A 20826-nucleotide genomic window follows, 5' to 3' on the forward strand; every position below is an offset into this window, starting at 1 on the left:
AGTGAGCCGAGATCATGCCAGTGCACTCCAGCCTTGGTAACAGAGTGAGACTCTGTCTCAAAAAAAAAAAAAAACCCTGTGACTGGATAATTTATAAAGAAAAGATAAGATGTTTAATTTTCCCTTGATCCCACAGTCTGTACAGTTCAGGCAGCATGATGCTGGCATCTGCTCAGCTTCTAGGGAGGTCTTGGGAAATGTATAATCATGGCAGAAGGTGAAGGGAGACCTGGTACTTCACATGGCTAGAGTAGGAGGAAGAGAGAGAGATGAGAGGTGCCACAAACTTTTACGCAACCAGATTTCATGAGAACTCACTATCATGATAACAGCACCAAGTGGACGTGGTGTTAAACCATGAGAAACCATCCCCATGATCCAATCACCTCCCACCGGGCCACACCTCCAGCGTTGGGGATTACATTTCAACATGAGATTTGCGTGGGGACACCGATCTAAATCATATCATGCAGTATTTGAAACCTCACATGTATATTTGAACGTAACTTCCATTGTGCGTCTGAATGACCTGAAAAGAGCAAAACTAAGACTGCTGAGGAAGAGGAACATTTTCTCAGAATGTCTGAGCAGATTAGTTAATTAAGTCAACATTTAATGTACTTCTATGATGTGTCAGCGATTGTACTAGCCGGTGGTACTACTTCTCAAAACAGAGTGAAGTCTGTAGATACTTATGCAAAATAAATTTTGGAACAATGTCACACATACATAGGAGACACCTGTTAACCCAGCAGGGCTGAAATGACTTCACTGAAGAGTTAGTATTCGGATTGAACCTTGAAGGATTAAGAAGATTTTACCAGTCAGAGAAGGGAGGAAGGACTAGACAGATGGTACGTTATATGCAAAGGCATGGTTGTGGAAAAAGGTAGGATGTGTGAAAAAGAGGAATGAGCTTGGTGTTAAAGGAGATTCTAGTACTTGGTATGGGGGGCAGCCATAGTACTAAAGGCATCCCAGTACTAAAGAAATATTGGGATTTTCAGGAAGGACATTTCTTTGCAGTGTAATAAGTTGAATTCTATCCAGGAGGCAGTGTACAGCCACCAATGGATTTTAACCAATGAACAGACATTATTAAATCTCTGTTTTATAAAGTTACTCTGGCCATTGTGGAAGATATATTTGAGTGGGGAGAGACGAGCAGAAGATCAAAACATATAGTGTACAACCAAACAATGAAAATTACTTTATATAAATATCAAGGGATAGTTTGTTTCGCTGAAATTATATGAGAACTAAATATTCAGTACTCACTTTTTTTTACACTTGAATACATAAACATTTTTGTATGTTTATCTAACTTGTATTTAGTTGATACAGTTTTAAAATGGGCTTGGAAAAACCTCACTGTTGGAATGATATTGGTCAGAGCTGTCAGGGAAAATGGTCATGATGATCATCATGAGATAAGGGGTCAATTATAGGATCTATACTAATTGTGGGTGCATTAGTCCATTTTTACAGTGCTATAAAGATACTACCTGAGAATGGGTAATTTACAAAGGAGGCTTAATTGACTCAAAATTCCACATGGCTGGGGAGGCCTCAGGAAACTTACAATTATGGGAGAGGGTGAAGGGGAAGCAAGGGCCTTCTTCACAAGGCAGCAGAAGAGAGACAAAAAGCAAAGGGGGAAGAACCCCTTATAAAACCATCCGATTTTGTGAGAGCTCACTCACTCTCGAGAGAACAGCATGGGGGGCACTGCCCCCATAATTCAATCACCTCATACCAGGTCTCTCCCTCAACACATGGGGATTATAGTTTGAGATCAGATTGGTTGGGGACACAGAGCCAAACCGTATCATTCTACCCTGGCCTCTCCCAAATCTCATGTCCTTTTCACATTTCAAAACACAATCATACCTTCCCAACAGTCTCCCAAAGTCTTATTTAGTATTAACCCAAAAGTCCAAGTTCAAAGTCTCATCTGAGACAAGGCAAGTCACTTCCACATATAAGTCTTTAAAATCAAAAGCAAGTTAGTTACTTTCTAGGTACGATAAGGTTGCAGGCATTGGGTAAATGTTTCCATTCCAAATGGGAGAAATTGGCCAAAACAAAGGGGCCATAGGCTCCATGTAAGTACAAAACCCAGCAGGAGAGTCATTATATCTTAAAGGTCCAGAATGATCTCCTTTGACTATATGTCTCACATCTAGGTCACACTGATGCAACAAGTGGGCTCCCACAGCATTTGGAAGCTCCATCCCTGCAGCTCTGCAGGGTATAGCCACCATGGCTGCTTTCACAGGATGACATTGAGTGCCTGTGGCTTTTCCAGGTACATGGTGCCAGCTTTCAGTAGATCTACCATTGTGGGGTCTGTAGGATGATGGCCCTTTTTTCACAGCTCCACTAGGAAGCGTCCAAGTGGGGACTCTGTGTGTGGGCTCCAACCCCACATTTCCCCTCTGCATTGCCAGAGAAGAGATTCTCTATGAGGGCTTTGCTCCTGCAACAGACTTCTTCCTGGACATCTAGGGATTTTCATACATCATCTGAAATGTAGGCAGAGGTTCCCAAAGCTCGAGTCTTGTCTTCTATGTACCCACAGGTCCAACACCACTTGAAAGCTGCCAAGGCTTGGGGTTTGCATCCTCTGAAGCAACAGTTGAAGCTGTACTTTGGCCCCTTTCAGCATGGCTGGAGCTGGAGCAGCGGCGATGCAGGGCACCATGTCTGGAGGCTGCAAAGAGCAGTGGGGCCCTGGGCTGGCCCAAGAAGCCACTGTGCTCTCCTAGGTCCCTGGGCCTGTGATGGGAGGGGCTGTCTTGAAGGTCTCTGACATGCCTTGGAGACGTTTTCCCCATTGTCTTGGCTGTTAATATTCAGCTCATTGGCTTGAATTCCTCCTCAGAAGATGGGGGTTTCTTTTTCACCACATGAACAGGCTGCAAATTTTCTAAACCTTTATGCTCTGCTTCCCTTTTAAACATAAATTTCAATTTCAGACCATGTCTTTGTGTACATATATAACTGAATGCTTTCAGAATAAGCCAGAATTGGCCTCTTGAATGCTTTGCTGCTTGAAATTTCTTCTGCCAGATACTTTAAGTCATCTCTCTCAAGTTCAAATTTTCACAGATCTCTAGGGCAGGGGCAAAATGCTGCCAGTCTCTTCACTAAAGCATAGCAAGAGCGATCTTTGCTCCAATTCCCAGTGAATTCCTCATCTCCATTTAGGACCACCTCAACCTGGATTTCGTTGTCCATATCACTATCAGCATTTTGGTGAAAACCATTCAACAAACCACTAGGGAATTCCAAACTTTCCCACATTTTTCTGTTTTCTTCTGAGCCCTCCAAACTATTCCGACCTCTACGCATTGTTAGTTCCAAAGTCACTTCCCCATGTTCAAGTGTCTTTATGGCAGTGCCCCAATTCTGGTACTAATTCTGTGTATTAGTTCATTTTTACACTGCCATAAAGGTACTACCTGAGACTGGGTAATTTATAAACAAAAGAGTTTTAACTGGCGTATTGTTCTTCATGGCTGGGGAGGCTTCAGGAAACTTACAATCATGGCAGAAGGTGAAGGGGAAGCAAGCACCTTATTCACAAAGTGACAGGAGATAGAGAGGGTGAGGAGGGAAATGCCAAACACTTTTAAAGCATCAGCTCTCATGAGAACTCTCTCACTATCACATGAACAGCATGGGGGGAAACTTCCCCCATGATCCAATCACCTCCCACCAGGTTCTTCTCTCAACACACGTGGATTATAATTCGAGATGAGATATGGGTGGGGTCACAGAGCCAAACTGTATCAGGCACTTTGATTTTACACTTCTTTCCTTTTGTCTGGAACTCAGACAAGATGTGGAGCTTTCTTCTTGTGACCTGAGGTGACAAACATATATTGGGATCACTGATCATAAAGATGGCATGAACTTGAGTTTCTGATGGCATTATGGGGCTTCTCTTTCAGCTCTGCACTAACTACTGACTTTTCATACATAAGAAAAACCAAACCCCAAATGTGTGACTAGCAGCTGAATTTGATTCCTAACTGATGAGAGTTGGGAGGGCAGGGACGTGTTAGTGGGAGGCTTTCTAAAGTAACAGCACAATTGTGAGTGCCTCTCAATTATTAACTAATAGTACCTCTCAATTATTAGTGTGCATACAAATTACAGGGGGACCTTGTTAAAATACAAATTCTGATTCAGTAAGTGTGGAATGATGTCTGAGACGCTGCATTTCTAATAACTCTCATGTGATGCTGTTGCTGCTGGTTTCTGAACCCACTCTGAGTAGTAGCAAGGATCTAGAACACCACTATCCTGCCAGTTGAACCAACGAATGTTATCAATTTCCTGATTGTAAATGTACCCTATTTTCTTGTACCTCAGCTACTTGAAGCTTACCTGCTTTTTTTACTGTGTCATTCTATCATATTTAATCATAATAACACAAAGCAAAAAGAGTTGAAAGACTAGATCTATCTACTAAAATAAGGACATTTCCAACACCAACCACAAATCCATAAGGGCCAATTTCAAAGCATAATGATAGGCAGCTCACATTCTGAGGTTAATGAAAAGGAAGCTTAAGTGCCTCTCTGTAATGTGGTTCTCTGCATAGCCTCATTGTGCAAATCCTCTTGAGACAGTAATAGAGTTCTTGGAGCTAGGGTTTTCACTGCACATCTGCCTTGGGAGTATTCAACTTTCCTAAGCTCGATTATATTTAGGACATGCTCCGAATGAGCAGCTAAAGTAGTTTCCACTTTTATGATTGCTGGCTAGTTGTTTGAATACTCCTGTTGCTCTTCTGGAAGTAATGAGCATTTTGAGAGAAAGTAGAGACCAATATTTGCCAGAAACATTAGACAATGAGGAAGAAAAATGTGTTCAAGGAAATCCAGGTTCTTCCCAATGCACATTCAGATCTTCTGATATTTCCTTCCTCTGTCTAATGTGAATATTACATTCCAGCTGGTCTTACCTGCTTGCCATTGCCTGGACACAAATGATCCATTCCCACCTCTGTACCTTAGCTCATACTGTTTTCTTGACATACCCTCACCCACTAACTTCTCCTGCCAGTAATCCTTGCTATCCAGTGTGGGCCCTTATTATATCAGGCTCTGGGTTATATGCAGAACTCAATTTAATTCTCAAGCAATCTTACAAAATAGGTATTATGGACTGTATCCTCAATTCATATGTTGAAGCACTAACCCCGAATGGGATGCTATTAGGAGGTGGAGACTTTGGGAGGCAATTAAGTTTAGATGAGATCATGAAGGTGGTGTCCCAACTTTTTTTGACTCCCTATGCTTGAGGAGCAATTAGGGACTTAGCAAAAAGTAAATCCACTACATATTTCAAATGCTGCAATCCTTTGGATCACTAGAACCTCCTTTGATTTTTCATGAAAAACGTCATCCTATGCCAGTTAATACAAGCCCTGAAAGTTGAAATTTAGGAAAATCTGATAAAATGTACATTTCAGATTTGTCTCAGTTAGATACTTATCTCTAAAAGCTAAGTTTTCACTTCCTTTCTCCCTTGAAGTCAAATTGTTCCATAGTCTTTGATATGTTCAGAGCCCATAGAATTATGTTTGGTTCTCTAGCCAATGTTTGGACATAAAACTTTCAGATAAAGTTTCTGTAGTGGTAAAGGAAGAGGTGGAAGCTCTGAAACTGCAGCATTTTCAAATGAATGAGTCTGACTAATGAAATTTAGTGCATAATTTGAACAAAATTATGATATAATGGTGGGAGGGAATATTAGATGTATTTTTGGTAAGAAATAAAACTAATGATACTTTTTTAAATATAAGAGGTGCAAACATCTGAGGAAAGGGAGAATATTCTTTGTCTTAATTTTTTGCTCCCAATAAAAAGCTATTTTGTCATTTTTCCTAAAATATAAACAATCATTTTTGTTCTAATTGGATAAACAACTTTCTGGAAATTTATATAAAAGCACAGAAATATAAACTTCACTTCTTAAAAATAAAATTTTTGTTTATTATTACTAAGCTTATAATCATCATGGAAATGTCAAAGGATGCAGACTGACAGAAAAAAACTACATTTTGGTGCATATGCTTTCAGATGCTTCACTGTAATACTATTTTGTTGTTGATGTGTTTTACTTTTACATGTTGATCCTTTTGTAGTTCATAAGTGTGATGCTTGAGTCTTCCCACTCATGTGTGAGATGTACCTCACTCAAACGTTGGCACATTACCCATCCGATGTGAAAAAAAAAACCTTTTACATGTTAATCAGTACCTATCGACAACATACTTTTAATTGACTTTACAGCATTTCATTATGTGGGTGTACCTTATCACTTTTGCTGAACGTTTAGGTTGTTAGCAATTTTGCTGGTGTATACTCTGCTATGATAACAATTTTTATAGCCTAGTTTTTATATTTTAATATTTATTTTTATGTAAGCTACATCTAACATTATTTCCTTAGTATGTTAACGTGGAGTTACTGGGTTGAAGAACACTACTATAATTATTTCCTTAAAAAATAGGTGTAGACCATGGAATACTATGCAGCCATAAAAAAGGATGAGTTCATGTCCTTTGCAGTGACATAGATAAAGCTGGAAACCGTCATTCTTAGCAAACTAACACAGGAACAGAAAACCAAACACCACATGTTCTCATTCATAAGTGGGAGCTGAACAATGAGAACACATGGACACAGGGAGTGGAACATCACACACTGGGGCCTGACTCGGGGTGGGGTGCTAGGGGACAGATAGCACTAGAAGAAATACCTAATGTAGATGACAAGTTGATGGGTGTGGCAAACCACCATGGCACGTGTATACCTATGTAACAAACATGCACGTGCTGCACATGTATCCCAGAACTTAAAGTATATAAAACAGGTAATATCTCCATTAAACTGTGTGTGAGCTCCTTGGGGGCAGGATTACTATCTTATTGATCTCTGTATTTTTAATCTGAATAAAAAATACTTGATTTAAGATGGACATTCAATAACAATTTATTGAATAAATGAGTCAAATAAAATACATTACTAAAAAAAATAGGTGTGGAATTTTAGATCAGAAGTCAAGTACATTATCCTGACTTCTGAAGTGTATCACCAATGACTCTCCCTAAACTTTGGACCAATTTATATGCCCACGAGGGGCTCATGAATGCTTTCATTTTTCTGAATATTATTATCTACTCTAGATATTATTTTTGCTTATCTAAACCAAGATTTTAAAAATCAGGTTCTTTAAACAGAGGTTATAATGACAGAAAGTAAATAACAACAAATTATAATGACAAGAAGTTTCTCATCTGAGCTACCTTAGAGTATGTTCACTCAAATCTCTCACTATATGTGGTTAAATCCAGCCAGGATCTGATTATATTTATGATTTTGTCAGATTGTAGCATTTAGAAAAATGTTTGGTTAGCTTGTTCTTTTGAAATATCATGGTAAATACCATGAAGCAATGAATTTTGCTACCACAACTTCTTTTTATGTATTTCCCAGTGTGACAGGTAAAATATTAGAATATAAAAATTTCTCATTGCCCTGCCTTCTGAGTTAGGAATAAATGTTTTTAAACATTGTTCAGCAAATTGGGTCTTTTGATGTAAAGTATGATGTATTTATGACCTATTGCTACCTTATAATTACCACAAACTTGGCTACTTAAACCAATCAAATTTATTATCTCACAGTTCTGTAGCTCAGAAGTCGGGTGAGCTCAGCTGTTTTCTCTGGCCTAGTTTTATAGGCTGAAATCAAGTTGTTGGCAAGCTGGACTAGTATTTTGAGGCTCTGAGGGAGAATCTTCTTCCAAGTTCCTTCAAGTTGGCTGTCAGAATCCAGGTATTTGGGCTTCAGAGGTGAGGTCTCTGCTTCCTTGTAGGCTGTGAACCAAGAGCCTCTCTCAGGGATATAAGGTCGCCTGAATTCCTCCATCTCCAGATAAGCTAGTGTGCTTTGAGTCATTCTCACACTTGGAATCTCCTTTGCTTCTCCTTCTACTGCACCTCTTCTGCCTGCACCTGAAGAAGGTTCTCTGCTTTTAAGGGATTACATGATTAGAATGTGCCCCCCCTTGGTAATAAAAGGTACAATTCCTATTTTAAGTCCTATAACCTTAATTACATATTCCAAGACCCTTTTGCCATGCAAGGTAACATATTTATTGGTCTCAGGGTTTAGGACATGAATATCTTTGGGGGGCATTCTGCCATTCTCACTATATAAAACCTCTGTTATGTGATCTGTCTCCCACATTCCTCAATTGTAGATCAGGAATATGAGGTTTTTGTCTTTTGAAGCTGAGGGAAAAACTTCACAAACATCTATTATAAGAATTACTTATTATTTGTCTTAAATGAACATATCCAAAATACCGAAAATAGAGTGAACAGCATCAAGTATTCTACATATTCATCCCCTGTATGAGTTAGTTCTCACACTGCTATGAAGAAATACTCAAGACTGGGTAATTTAACTCACAGTTCTGCATGGCTGGGGAGGCCTCAGGAAATTTACAATCGTGGAGAAAAAAGAAGTGGGCATGTTCTTCACAGGGCAGCAGGATGGAGTGAGTTCAAGAAGGGAAAATTCCAGACACTTATAAAACCATCAGATCTCATGAGATTCACTCACTATCACAAGAACAGCATGGGGGAAACCGCCCCCATGATCCCGTTACCTCCACCTGGTCCCACCCTTGACACATGGGCGTTATTGGGATTATGGGGATTGCAATTCAAGATGAGATACAGCCAAACCATATCACCCAACTTCCAACAATTATCAACAATTCTGCCAATCTTAATATATCTATTTGTTCACACCCTGCTTTTTTGTTTTGGTGTATTTTCAGATGGAAGAAAATATTTTTTATCTGTGAAGACTGATTAGACTTTGTATTTTATTGAGGTTTCATATAATACAAATAAAAGAACAAAAGGATAATAATTTAACAAAGCAAAAAGAATACTAGTGCTTTCCTTTTATTTGATGGATGGAAAATAACCTTTGGGACATTAAAATCTTGCTCCACTTACACAATTCAACATTATGATTCACTGACATTTTGCATTAATGATCTCACAACATAGAATTTCTTAATTTCATTCTTGTGCTGATCTCAAGAGACACTTGAATGTAAGGGAATGGACTCCTTGACTCAGTCCTGGCACATACTAATCTAATTTCTGTGTCTATTTTTTACCTGTTCTGGATATTTCATGTGAATAGAATCATACAATACATTGTTTAACTTAGCAAAATATTTTCAAGGTTCATCCATGTTGTATCAGGCATTAGTACTTCACTTCTTTCTGTCACCAAGTATCCATTGTGTGAATACACCACATTTTATTTATCCATTCATCAGTTGATGGACATTTGAAATTTTTCCACTTTTTTGCTATTATGAATAATGCTGGCATAAAAGTACAAATTTTTGAATATATGTATGGTTTTGTTTCTCTTGACATATTCCTGGGAGTAGAATTATTGGGTCATATAGTAACTTATATGATTAACCTTTTGAAGAACTGCCCAACTATTTTTTTAACTGGCTGCACCCTTTAAAAATTCCTCCTGGAACATATCAGGGTAATCTGTACATTTTTTAAGGTTACATTGTGTATCTATGCCATGGCTTTGTATATAATGGACAACTACTGAATATTGTTGAATGAACCAATGAATGATAACAATGAAAAGTTAAATTCTAATATATAATCTTCTTAAAAGTTAATACCCAATATACAAAAAGTAAGTACTTAATACACTGAGTTCTGCCAATACATGACAAGTGTGTTTTTCTGTAGTAAATCTGAAATATCAGTAATAGCTGCCTGTATTAGTTTGTTCTCGTGCTGCTATGAAGAAATACCTGAGATTGGGTAATTTATAAAGGAAAGAAGTTTAGTTGACTCACAGTTCAGCATGGCTGGGGAGGCCTCAGGAAACTTACAACCATGGCAGAAGGGGAAGCAAACACATCCTTCTTCACATGGTGGCAGGAGAGAGACGTGCAGAGCAAATGGGGGAAAATCTCCTTATAAAACCATCAGATCTCATGAGAACTCACTCACTATCATGAGAACAGCACGGGGGAACCGCCTCCATGATGTAATCACCTCCCATGAGGTTCCTCTCACAACACATAGGGATTACAAGTTGGATTACAATTCAAGGTGATATTTCGGGTAGGGACACAGCTAAACCATATTACTGCCCGTCTTTGTTTGAGCTGCTGTAACAAAATACCCTATACTGGGTAGCTTAGAAAGAACATGTAGGCAAACCCAAACAAAAACTATCTGTGTAAAATAATAAAAATACTGTCTAATTAGTGAAGTTTCCTGTGCGACCAGTCATTTTGTTTGGTATTTTTATCTTTCTCCTCAGGCAGCTGGTGTACTTTATGTGCCTGGTGATCATTGGCTGGCCACTCATATTTAAGAGAAGAGGACTGGCTTGCAGCTCCCTCTTCCTGGTGCAGTGGTGATGTGATGGCAAGCTCTCTCTGTGTGTGGTAGAGTTGAGTGGGAAGTGGCATTCCTCACTTCAGGATGAAAAAGAGTAGGCTGCTAGACTGTGGGTCTCAAAATTCCAGATGAGGAGAGATTTACTGTGGGCATCAATATTCACCTTCAAAACATTAGCTTACCTAGATATTCAGTTTATAAAGAAAAGGCTTTTTTTTTTTTTTTAATTTTTTTACACAGGAGACAAAAGCACATGACTCTGAATGGGGTGAAAGAAGCTGATGAAGGTTGCCAGGTGGGTTAGTATTCTTTCTAGAACACCTGTTCTGTAATTAGTGTATCTTTTTCTTGCTTCTTATGAAACTAAAACTGAATTTCCGTAAGGATAATGGTCATTTAATTGTCTTCTAAACTGGCATATTTTGAGATACATGGGGGCTTCTATTAATTATTCTAGGAAAAAAAGACTGCCCTAGAAAATCATGATGCAAGATGTTTCAACTATATGATTGGCTTTTAACTTTGCAGATACTTAGCAGTTTACTGCTCTAACTTTTCCTGCTTGTTTTATCGACCCACTTCCATTTATGTTTGATCTTTCAGAAATATGTTGACATTTCTTATTTGTTGGTAAAGTATGCACACACACCTCCATTTCCCTGCCATGTTATCTTTTTTTTATGACTTTGTTCTATTTTATATGGCTTTGTTGTATTTTATACTTGTATCCTTTTTTTTTTAATCAGTAGGGTTTTGCGAGGTATTGGAGACAAATATGTGTGCAAAATCGCATGTAGAATTGATATAATTTTAAAGACAATTAGTTCAACTTTGGTATCTGTGGATTTCATTGATGCCACCAGTGAGGCTGTATTAATTATGGTTTATGTTAATATCAGGGGCTGACAAAAATGAATAGTTATTAAGTATACAGTGTTGATAGTTAGAATTAGAACCAGAATATATGCCCTCTAGGTGGAGAAAAAGACTTTAAGCCAGGATTAAAGCACTTGTATAGCATTCGTATAATAAAGAATTTTGCTAATATAACCAAATTGGGCATGAGGTCAGTACCAAATAATGAACAGCCTGAGTTGAAAAACATTTTAAAAGAAATGCAAATTTTAAGCTTTTACATGTGCACTCCATTGCTCTCTGAGCAATGGACATTTCAGGCAGAGGGTGTATGAAGTGCAATAATCTGAGCAAGGAGCTTGACTGCTCTGTTCAAAGAACAGTGACGAGTGATGAGCCCAGTTTAGTTAAGGAGAAATGAATAAGGGAGGAGGGAGGAGGAGATGTAGTCAGAGAAATAATGGGGCCAACTCATGTAGGTCCTGGTATACCATGGTAAGGACTCTTAGTTTTTATTCTGAGTGAGATGGGAAGCCATTGAAAAGTTGTGAATAGATTATGTTTTCATGGAATCTCTATGTCTGTTCTTTGGAGAATATGCTGAAACTGGACAAACTTATTATAAAACAGTAGGTCAGGTAGAAGGTAGTTGCAATAATACAGGCAAAAGTTATTGTGTCTTGAACCAAATTGATGTTTTGTGACAAACAGCCACGTTCTGGATCTATTTTGAAGATAGAGAAAGTAGGGTACATTGACAAATTTTGTGTAGATAAGGAAAGACATACAGAACAGTGCCGAGATTTACATGTCCTAGTTAGATATGAGCTGTATGAGGACAGGAGTCATATATGCTTGTTCAGTATTTTATCCTTTTCTAGTATCTAGTTCACAGACAGCAATAAGAAGTACTGAATGAATGAATAAAACATTCATGAGGACACTGTATCAGAATTTGTATATAAAGCAGAGATCCCTCTTTTCTAGGCTACCAAATTCTTGATCTTTCTCAAAGTTCTTCTTCTCAGGCACAGGGATGGAACATATATGGATTCTTCCTTTTCGGATCCAGGTGCTTCTTCCAAATGTCCTCCTGTCAGTCTCACTCTGGTGGCTGTCACCCTATAGGGCAGTGGTTGGTTATTCTTTACCTTTCTAGATTATGCAGGGAAAGGTGTTGTGTAGACCAGCTTCCTCTGTTTCCTCCAAGATTCAGACTACTCAAACTGCATGTTCATTCTCAGAGAGAAAGAGGGGCCATATCCCATTTTCTCAAGATCCAATGCATTCTCTCATTTGTTTTTTGAAAGAGTCTTTGTATTTTGAAAGAGTGACTTCTGACCTCTCAAGGAAACTTTCACAACATGAGTCTTCAGAGCCCTTGAGCCCTCGATTTGGCACTACCTGTAGCACAGAGCACCCCAATCAAGGGCCTAATGAGTCATTTTAATCCTGTTACTCTGGTAATTTTCTATTATGGGTATAACACAGTTATTTTCTTAGTGGTGCCTAGAAACAGTGTATGTTGACCTAGTTACAAATCTTCTTTACATAGTACAATACTACACAGGGTGGGAAAATCTATTTGAACATATTTTAGAGTAAAATGATATAATAAAGAATAAAACTCAAAATTCTACTTTCAATGTTTTGGCCATAGGGAAAGGTGACGAATCCAATTAATAAGGCTTATGATTATCAATAAAAAAGTATATAAAGGATAACAGAATAAAGTTTTGAGTGTTAGTTTTCAAAAGTGCATTTATCCCTGTGACAATTTTTAAAGTTGTTGGAGAGATGGTACTGACAAATATGTCAGAATGCCCTAGAAATTAAGGGTATCACTTTAGCAACTGAGAGAGGTAATTCTGAAATTTGAACAGGAAAAAAAAGAGAAAAGAAGAGAAAAAGTTGTTACCTTCAGAAGAACCAAGCCATTGCAAATATGCCCCTGTTAAGTTGATTGGATTGCTGTGAAAATGTCAAGCATCTCTGTGCTAATTGCTTAGAACATCCTTCTATTTACTACTTAAAGAATGAGTAAAGTGTGAAAAAGTGCCTTCGATCTAGATTTCTGAATGTACACTGGTATGTTCATTTTAGGCATCATAATGGTAAATATGTAGAGCATGTTTCAAATTTTTCAGTTAATCCTTCTATAAAGACAACCTTTATTCAAGGAATCTCTAGTGAGGGTGAGGTTATCATAGACTTTTCTTGCTAATTTTGGGTTGCAAATTTCTAGCCAACTTTCTATAAAAATGTAATATGAGACAAATATGAGAAATAAATGACATTTCTTCTTCTTTGTGGGATCCTGTGCTTCATAAGAAACATTGGATGAGTTTCCGTACTCCAGTTTAGAAGAACATATTGGGGCTATAGCTTAAAAACAACACTTGGTGATATTTTAGCAACCTTTGGTGAACTCCAAGAAAATGGGACTGAAATGTTTCTCAAACTTTATCATAGCTAATCAAACTTAGAATCAAAGAATATGTAGGCTGAGTAAAAGTTTCCACATAGAACAAAATCTTTTTTTTTTTTTTTGTTAAATGTGACTTATGGCCCATTTTAATATTTTTTTCTCACTTCCCTACTTTGTTACGTTCTATTCCCAAGCCTTTGGGTTAGTCCTTATTCTTAAATTCATACATGCCCTGTATTGTGCTGTAATTCATTCTTGGATGCTGACTCTATTACAGAATGATTCGAAAAAAGTGATTGTTCATTTTTTTCATTCATTGTCATTAAACCAATCAAAAACGATAGACTTGTCACGGGGTTTCTGGTTGTTTTAGTCTGATTGGGCAATCATACCAAAATACCAGAGACCGGTTGACTTGAACAAGGGAAATTTACTTTCTCATAGTTTGGAGACTGGGAGGTCCAAGATCGAGGTGCCAGCCAGTTGGGCTACTGGTGAGAGCCTGCTTCCTCGCTTGCAGATGGCTGCCTTCTCTTTGTGTGCTCACATCACCTCTCTTCAGGTGCACATGCCTGGAGAGAAGGCGAGAGGATTCTCTCTCTCTTCCTCTTCATAGGAGCCACTGTACTATCAGATTAGGGCCCCACCCTTACGACCTTATTTAACCTTAATTACCTCCTAAAGACCCTGTCTCCAGATACAGTCACATAAGGCATTAGGGCTTCAACATATGAATTCAACATGTGAATTGGAACACAGTACAGTCCATTGCACTGATCTGTCAACAGATCTGTGTCAGTATTTCCAGTGGTTTATTATGCTGATAGTGTTTCAGTTTCTGCAATCAACATTTACAGAACTGTACTGACACTTTGCTAGACTCGGGGCATATACTCCATACCTGATACTATGCTAGATTTGAGGCATTATAAAAATATATAAAAGAGTCTCCTGATTTTAAGCTTATAGTCTGATATATATATATCTGTGTGTGTGTGTGTATATATATATATGTCTGATATATATATATCCACAAACATCATTAATAGTTCTGAAATAAGTAGTATCAAATAGACTAAGAGTAAGATTGCAGTTAATACACTTTAAAAACCCACTCTGATATCAGTACCACTATTAGACCTTTCCAAGGCTGTCCTGTGGTTAATTTCTTAAATTAGGTGATAAAAGTTCAGGAGATACCCTGAATATATAAGCGTTGAGGCTAGCTCTGTCCTGCCAGTTTCCTTGGTATTAGGTTTGAAAGCTGTTTCTATGTGTGTTTGCCCTTTTATTAATCTTAGTCAGTGGACCCACCTTTTCCTTTTTACACTGGTGTGTCAATGGCCTTTCCTTGTAATAACAGTTGACATAATCCTGTTGAACTGAAAGAAAACACTACTAAGGAAAACACTGAATCTTTCCAACTTTCTCAGACCTCTGTATGGAGGAATGTAGGTTTTGAGCCAGGGTCAAGCAGAGAAAGAGATACCAGTGTACAACCAAATAGTTCAGGCTCTTGGGCACTCTTTGCTTTGTTTGAGATTGACATCATTACCCTTCCTCTATTCTCATACTGAATTGGAATTACAATATATTTTTTAACCTGTCTGACTGGCAAATGTTCAAACCAGCAATAACAACCAATGCTGGCAAATAGTCAAGGATATGAGCATTCCCTCGCTTTTATGAGAGAAGCATGAATTCCTCAATTTGTTTTGGAAAATAAATCTAGCAGCAACTATTTGAATTAAAACATCTATACATTATGCAGGAATTCAAATTATTGAATTATTACAAAAATCACACTTGATAATAACATATATAGACATAATACTATTTGTATCATTGTAGTGACAATAAATCATAAGCTGTCTGAATGTCCATCAATGGGTAACTGATTAAATCATGGCACTTGTGCATGTTCGTGCACACACACACACGCAGTGGAAAATGATGCAGCTCTTAAAGAGAATCATATTTAGTTGTACTGGGACATATAAATGTCCCAAATGGGAGGGATGTTCACGATACACAGTGAGATTTACAAAAGCAAAATCAGAGTGAAATGAATAATACCAATACATTTAAAAAATCAAAATCTAAAAACATGGGGCCAGGCGCAGTGGCTCATGCCTGTAATCCCAGCACTTTGGGAGGCCGAAGCGAGCAGATCACTTGAGGTCAGGAGTTTGAGAACACCCTGGCTAACATGGTGAAAACCCATCTCTATGAGAATTAACTGGGTGTGGTGGTGCATGCCTGTAGTCCCGGCTACTCGGGAGGCAGAGGTTGCGGTGAGCAGAGATCGTGCCACTGCACTCCAGCCTGGGAGACAGAGAGAGACTCCATCTCAAAACAAAAAACAAATAAACAAAAAACACCTAAAAACAGCTTTTGTACTTGACCAAAGAGAAAATGGGATCAAGTACATACCCAGTTCTTCACATATGTAAACTAAGGGAGGTATAGGAGGATTTTTGACTTTTCACTCATTTGTATATTCACTTATATCAGAAATGGAAAGGCACAAAGAAGAAAAGAAGAGGAACACCATCCTGTTGATGGATGCTGGGTGAAAGAAGGGCTGGACACCAATATGACAGTAGATTCATTCCACTCCCCTAAATGAAAATGAGTGGCTGTCTCTGATTTTTTGAGCACAGGGATTTGGAGGAGGATGGTGACTGAGGAGGAAGAAAACATGGCTGGAAGACCCAAGTCTTCAGTTGGGTCTTATTGACAGGGCCTCCCCTGTACAGTTGTCTTTTATATTGGCAGGGCACCTCTCTCTCTAATTATGTTCAGGAGAAGTTCTGCCCATATCTGTGCCAAGTTCCCAAGGTGGGGAGGATGAGGGCAGTAAAGGGATATAGATGAAAGAGGGTGTATCTACTCCAGGTATAAGCAGAAACTTTCAGGTGAGCCAAGAAATTCACCAGATGTCCAGGCTTCCCTTTCTTCCTCCACCCACAGAACCAAGCACCAATTTGCGTGTGGGGGTGTCACTGTCCAAAGATTTGCTAGGAGAAGAATATGGTAAGATAATATCTGAGGTTATTAATCTATGCTTTTTATTCTCTCTATACATATTTTTCTCTGCCTGCTCCTCCTCATTCAGGAAGGTTAACTGGCCCTGGGAAGCGTAACATAGGTAATGTTTCTGGCTGTTAATTTTCACTTAAATCTGAAGAAGTCAGGTAACATTTCCAGAGCAGGGAACATTAAGGAGGATTTGTGGGCCTAAATGACGTGTCTTGGCCAGAGACAGGATGGAAGGTGAATTTTCCAAGGTAGAAAGAGATCCCCGTGGGAATAGGGGAGTGTAGGGAGGAGGAGAGAGGAATGTCAGTGGGAGCCAGTAGCTAGGGTCAGTGCCCTGCTTCCAACTACATGAAGAAAGGCATGGAAAGATCCTAAAGAGAAAGTGGATGCTCAGTGTTGAGGCAGATGAAACTAAGAGGAGCCATTCTCCCAATGGTGGACATTTTGGAATTACAAAAAACAAAAAAACAAAAAGAAGTGCTGCTGGGAGCATTCTTGTGTCCCTGTGCAAAGTGTGTCTGGATTTTATGCCTTAGAAGTTGACTTGCTGAGTCCTGAATTTCCAACTTTACTAGATAGTGCAAAAATATTTTCCAAATCATTCCAGTGTACTCTTTCAATCTCTTATATTTTTCTTCTCAAATGTATGCTATACTGCCTATAGGGAAATGTCAATGTTCATTAATTATCAGTCATTAAGAATTTGTAAGTTTCCTGTCTCCCCTACTTCCTTGCCATTACTTGTCATTGTCAGACTTTTGAAAATTTTCCAGTCTGATGGACATGAAAGAGTATCTTGTCTTAATTTGCATGTTTCTATTACCAGCAAGTGACAGCTTTTTTCCACATATCTTTGTTGGCCATATAGAGCTCCTCTTCTGTGAACTGAAGGTTTATATTTATCTATCTACTGGACTTTTTGTAGTTTCCTCATTTATAGGATTTTTAAAATATTCTAGATTGGAACTATTTTTCAAATGTCTTCTAAATATCTTCTGTCACTTGCTTGCCTTTTAACTTGGTTTATAGTGTTGAATGTATAGAAATTTAAAATGCTAATGTCATTAAATTTATTCTTTTTTATTTTGTACTCAATGGTTTGCTGTGTTATTTCTTTATTTCAATAGACTCAATTTTTTAAGAGCAGTTTTAGGTTCACAGTAAAATAGAGTAGAAAATACATAGGTTTCCCTTATACCTACCTCTACCTCTGCGTAGGCATAATTTCCTTCATTTTCAATATCCAGCACCAGAATGGTACATTTGTTACAATTGATAAACCTTTTGATAATATTTTGATAAATCTTTTCTAACTTTAATGTTATGAGAGAGCCGCCTACATTTTCTCCTAAAATTTTTAAGGGATGCTTTTAGTCTTTAATCCATGTGGACTTCCCATTGGTATATAGAATGAGGAGAAACTTGATTTTCTGATACATTTTAAAATCTGTTTCTAAATTAAATGAGACCAGACCATCCTACTGGCAGATTCACCTGTGTCCCCACTGAAAGATTCAGGATAGTAAAGCAGTTCCTAACAGGCATTACGACAGGACATTGTGGGTTTATCACTGGACTCATGGATGGGTCTCAGAAACCAAAGAACAGGCCAGGGTATTACCAAGGTTAGTGAGTGGCATGACTTTTCCATGTCATGGATGTTGACTAATTAGGCAACAGGGACATTCAGATTGAAAAGAGGTATAGCTGGCCTGTCCTTACAACTGGATATTAGGATTTGTCAAAACAACTGACAAAGCAGCCACCACAGCAGAGCAAACATGGCAGAACTAACACAGTCGAAGTGTTTTCCAAGCCAATGTACACAACCTAGAGGAGAATATTTACTGGGAAAGATTTCATCCCTCTAATATCATTAATTTATGCTATGTATATTGTAACATTTTTAAGTTCTTAAAATATTTTAATATAGTGGGATGTAGTACAGAGAAGGGAAAAATCATTTTTAATTGTTTGGTTGGAAAAATGAGATTTTTGTATATTCCCCCCAAAAAAATATACAATACAAATAATAAATTTTAATAATTTTTTTTGAGACATAGTCTCACCCTGTCACCCAGGCTAAAGTGCAGTGGTGTGATCTCAGAGCTGGGATTACAGACATGTGCCAACATACCTGGGTAATTTTTGTATTTTTAGTTGAGATGGGGTTTCACCATGTTGGTCAGGCTGGTCTCGAATTCCTGGCCTCAAGTGATTTGCCTGCCTCGACCACCCGAAGTGTTGGGATTATATCATGAGCCCCCATGTCTGGCCCAATTTTGATACCTTGAGCAGGGATCACAGTTTTTCTTATAAAAATTCTTCCTCATAAGTAAAACAACTACATGGGATTTCATGGCTATTTTGGTATTTATATAACTCTTTAAGGAAAATAAAACTTTAGTTATATATAAAACCTTGAGTTATATAAATAACTTTATTGAGTTATATACAGTTATAATGGCATTATGTGCTCTAGAGTAAAATCGCAATGTCCATTGTCTCACTGATCGTAATTAAAAACTATAACCCAGAATCCAGTTTGTAATTTCCAAGATGACTGGCACTGTAAGTATTTGAAACATACTTGATCTTTGTGAAAAAAAATTTAATGAAAATAATTAGCTGGGAATATCCCACATGTATTCTAAATCCCCCAGTTGGTTTAGGTAATTTTTCTTATTCTTCCACAACACATGGTATTCTTTCTATGAATGACATCAGTTTGGAAATACCCCATGGTTTTCTGAGTTATAAATGGGTATCTCAGTATGAACTCCTGATTATATTATGATTCATACTTTCACTTCTGTTTTTTTATACTATCATTTTGAAAAAGTGAAAATGAAACTATGTCTCACTGGCCAAGAGTTCACAAGGGAGAGAGAAAAGCAAAGTTTAATGGAATGATTTTCAAAATACTGAAGGACTGTGGTCTGAGAATATTGTAAAGACCATTTCTTAAGGAAAAGCAATGTAGTTGGGATTAAAATAAAAAAATGCTCTTTGAGAGTTTCTCTGGAACTTTAGAGTGTCTACTGTCAGAGTTTTGTTTCACATAAGAGCATTGATTATGATTTCTTCTGGCATTTATTTCTTTATTTATTATTTATGACTCTTAAAACTTGTTTTTCTTGGTGGAACTAGGTTATGAACCCTAGCATTTTAATTCCAGAATTTGTTCTCTTAAGTATTACACTATAGTAGCAATTTGATGGTAACCCTAAGGAAAGAAAGAAAGAAAGAAGAAAAGAAGGAAGGTGTGGAAAGTCCCAGAATGACTCCAGGTCTGAGAGCATTTATTCAAACTGCAAATTTTCTTAGGGCAGGGGTCATGCTAGCTCTGGCTGTGTTCCCTGCACCTCAATTCCTGGCACATAGCAACGCCTGACAAATATTTGTTGAATAAATGAGTACAGTAGCTTAAAAGCAAATTTTTGTACTTCATGGTTTTCTGTAGAAAGCCACAAGAAAAAATTTCATCTGAGGTCTCAGCATTCTAGTAACTATGAAGTATTAAGACTTGTATGAGTTCCCCTTATGAGAGCCTGAAAGTATTAGTATCATGAGGTATGAGGTTTAAGGCTAGATGCCTAAATGGCATCTCATTCTTTATTAAGCTGGACTTGTAGCATGGGAATTTTGTCAGGGATTATAAGACCTTTATAAAGATTAATGTGATTTTAAAAATTATTAGCTTAGGCCGGGTAAGGTGGCTCACACTGTAATCCCAGCACTTTGGGAGACTGAGGTGGGCAGATCCCTTGAGCCCAGGAGTTTGAGACAAGTTTGGGTAACATGGTGAAACCCTATCTTTGCAAAAAATACAAAAATTAGCCGGGTGTGATGGTGCATGCCTGTAGTCTCAGGTACTTGGGAGGCTGAGAGGTAAGAGGATTGCTTGGGCCCGGGAGGTGGAGGCTGCAGTGAGCTGTGATTGCACCACTGCACTATGGTCTGGGTGGCATATAGCAAGGCCTTGTCTCAAAAAAAAAGAAAAGAAGTTAAA

General features: G+C 38.0%; 1 protein-coding gene and 1 pseudogene across 9 annotated transcripts in view; both read left to right on the plus strand.

Annotated features, from left to right (window-relative positions):
* Positions 1–20826, plus strand: part of MRPL39 (mitochondrial ribosomal protein L39) — a 239861-nt gene that overhangs the window by 131052 nt on the left and 87983 nt on the right. For 2 of the 9 annotated variants that reach the window (XM_077995875.1, XM_077995878.1), the window contains exon 11: positions 10730–10784. The exons of the other annotated variants lie outside the window; for them this stretch is intronic. In XM_077995875.1, the coding sequence (XP_077852001.1) occupies positions 10730–10784 (55 nt within the window). The remainder of the gene's footprint in view (positions 1–10729; positions 10785–20826) is intronic. 9 annotated transcript variants of the gene reach the window in all.
* Positions 6149–6241, plus strand: LOC114677285 (small nucleolar RNA U13; annotated as a pseudogene).

The sequence above is a fragment of the Macaca mulatta genome, chromosome 3, assembly GCF_049350105.2.
Source record: "Macaca mulatta isolate MMU2019108-1 chromosome 3, T2T-MMU8v2.0, whole genome shotgun sequence".
Taxonomy (NCBI): Eukaryota; Metazoa; Chordata; class Mammalia; order Primates; family Cercopithecidae; genus Macaca; species Macaca mulatta.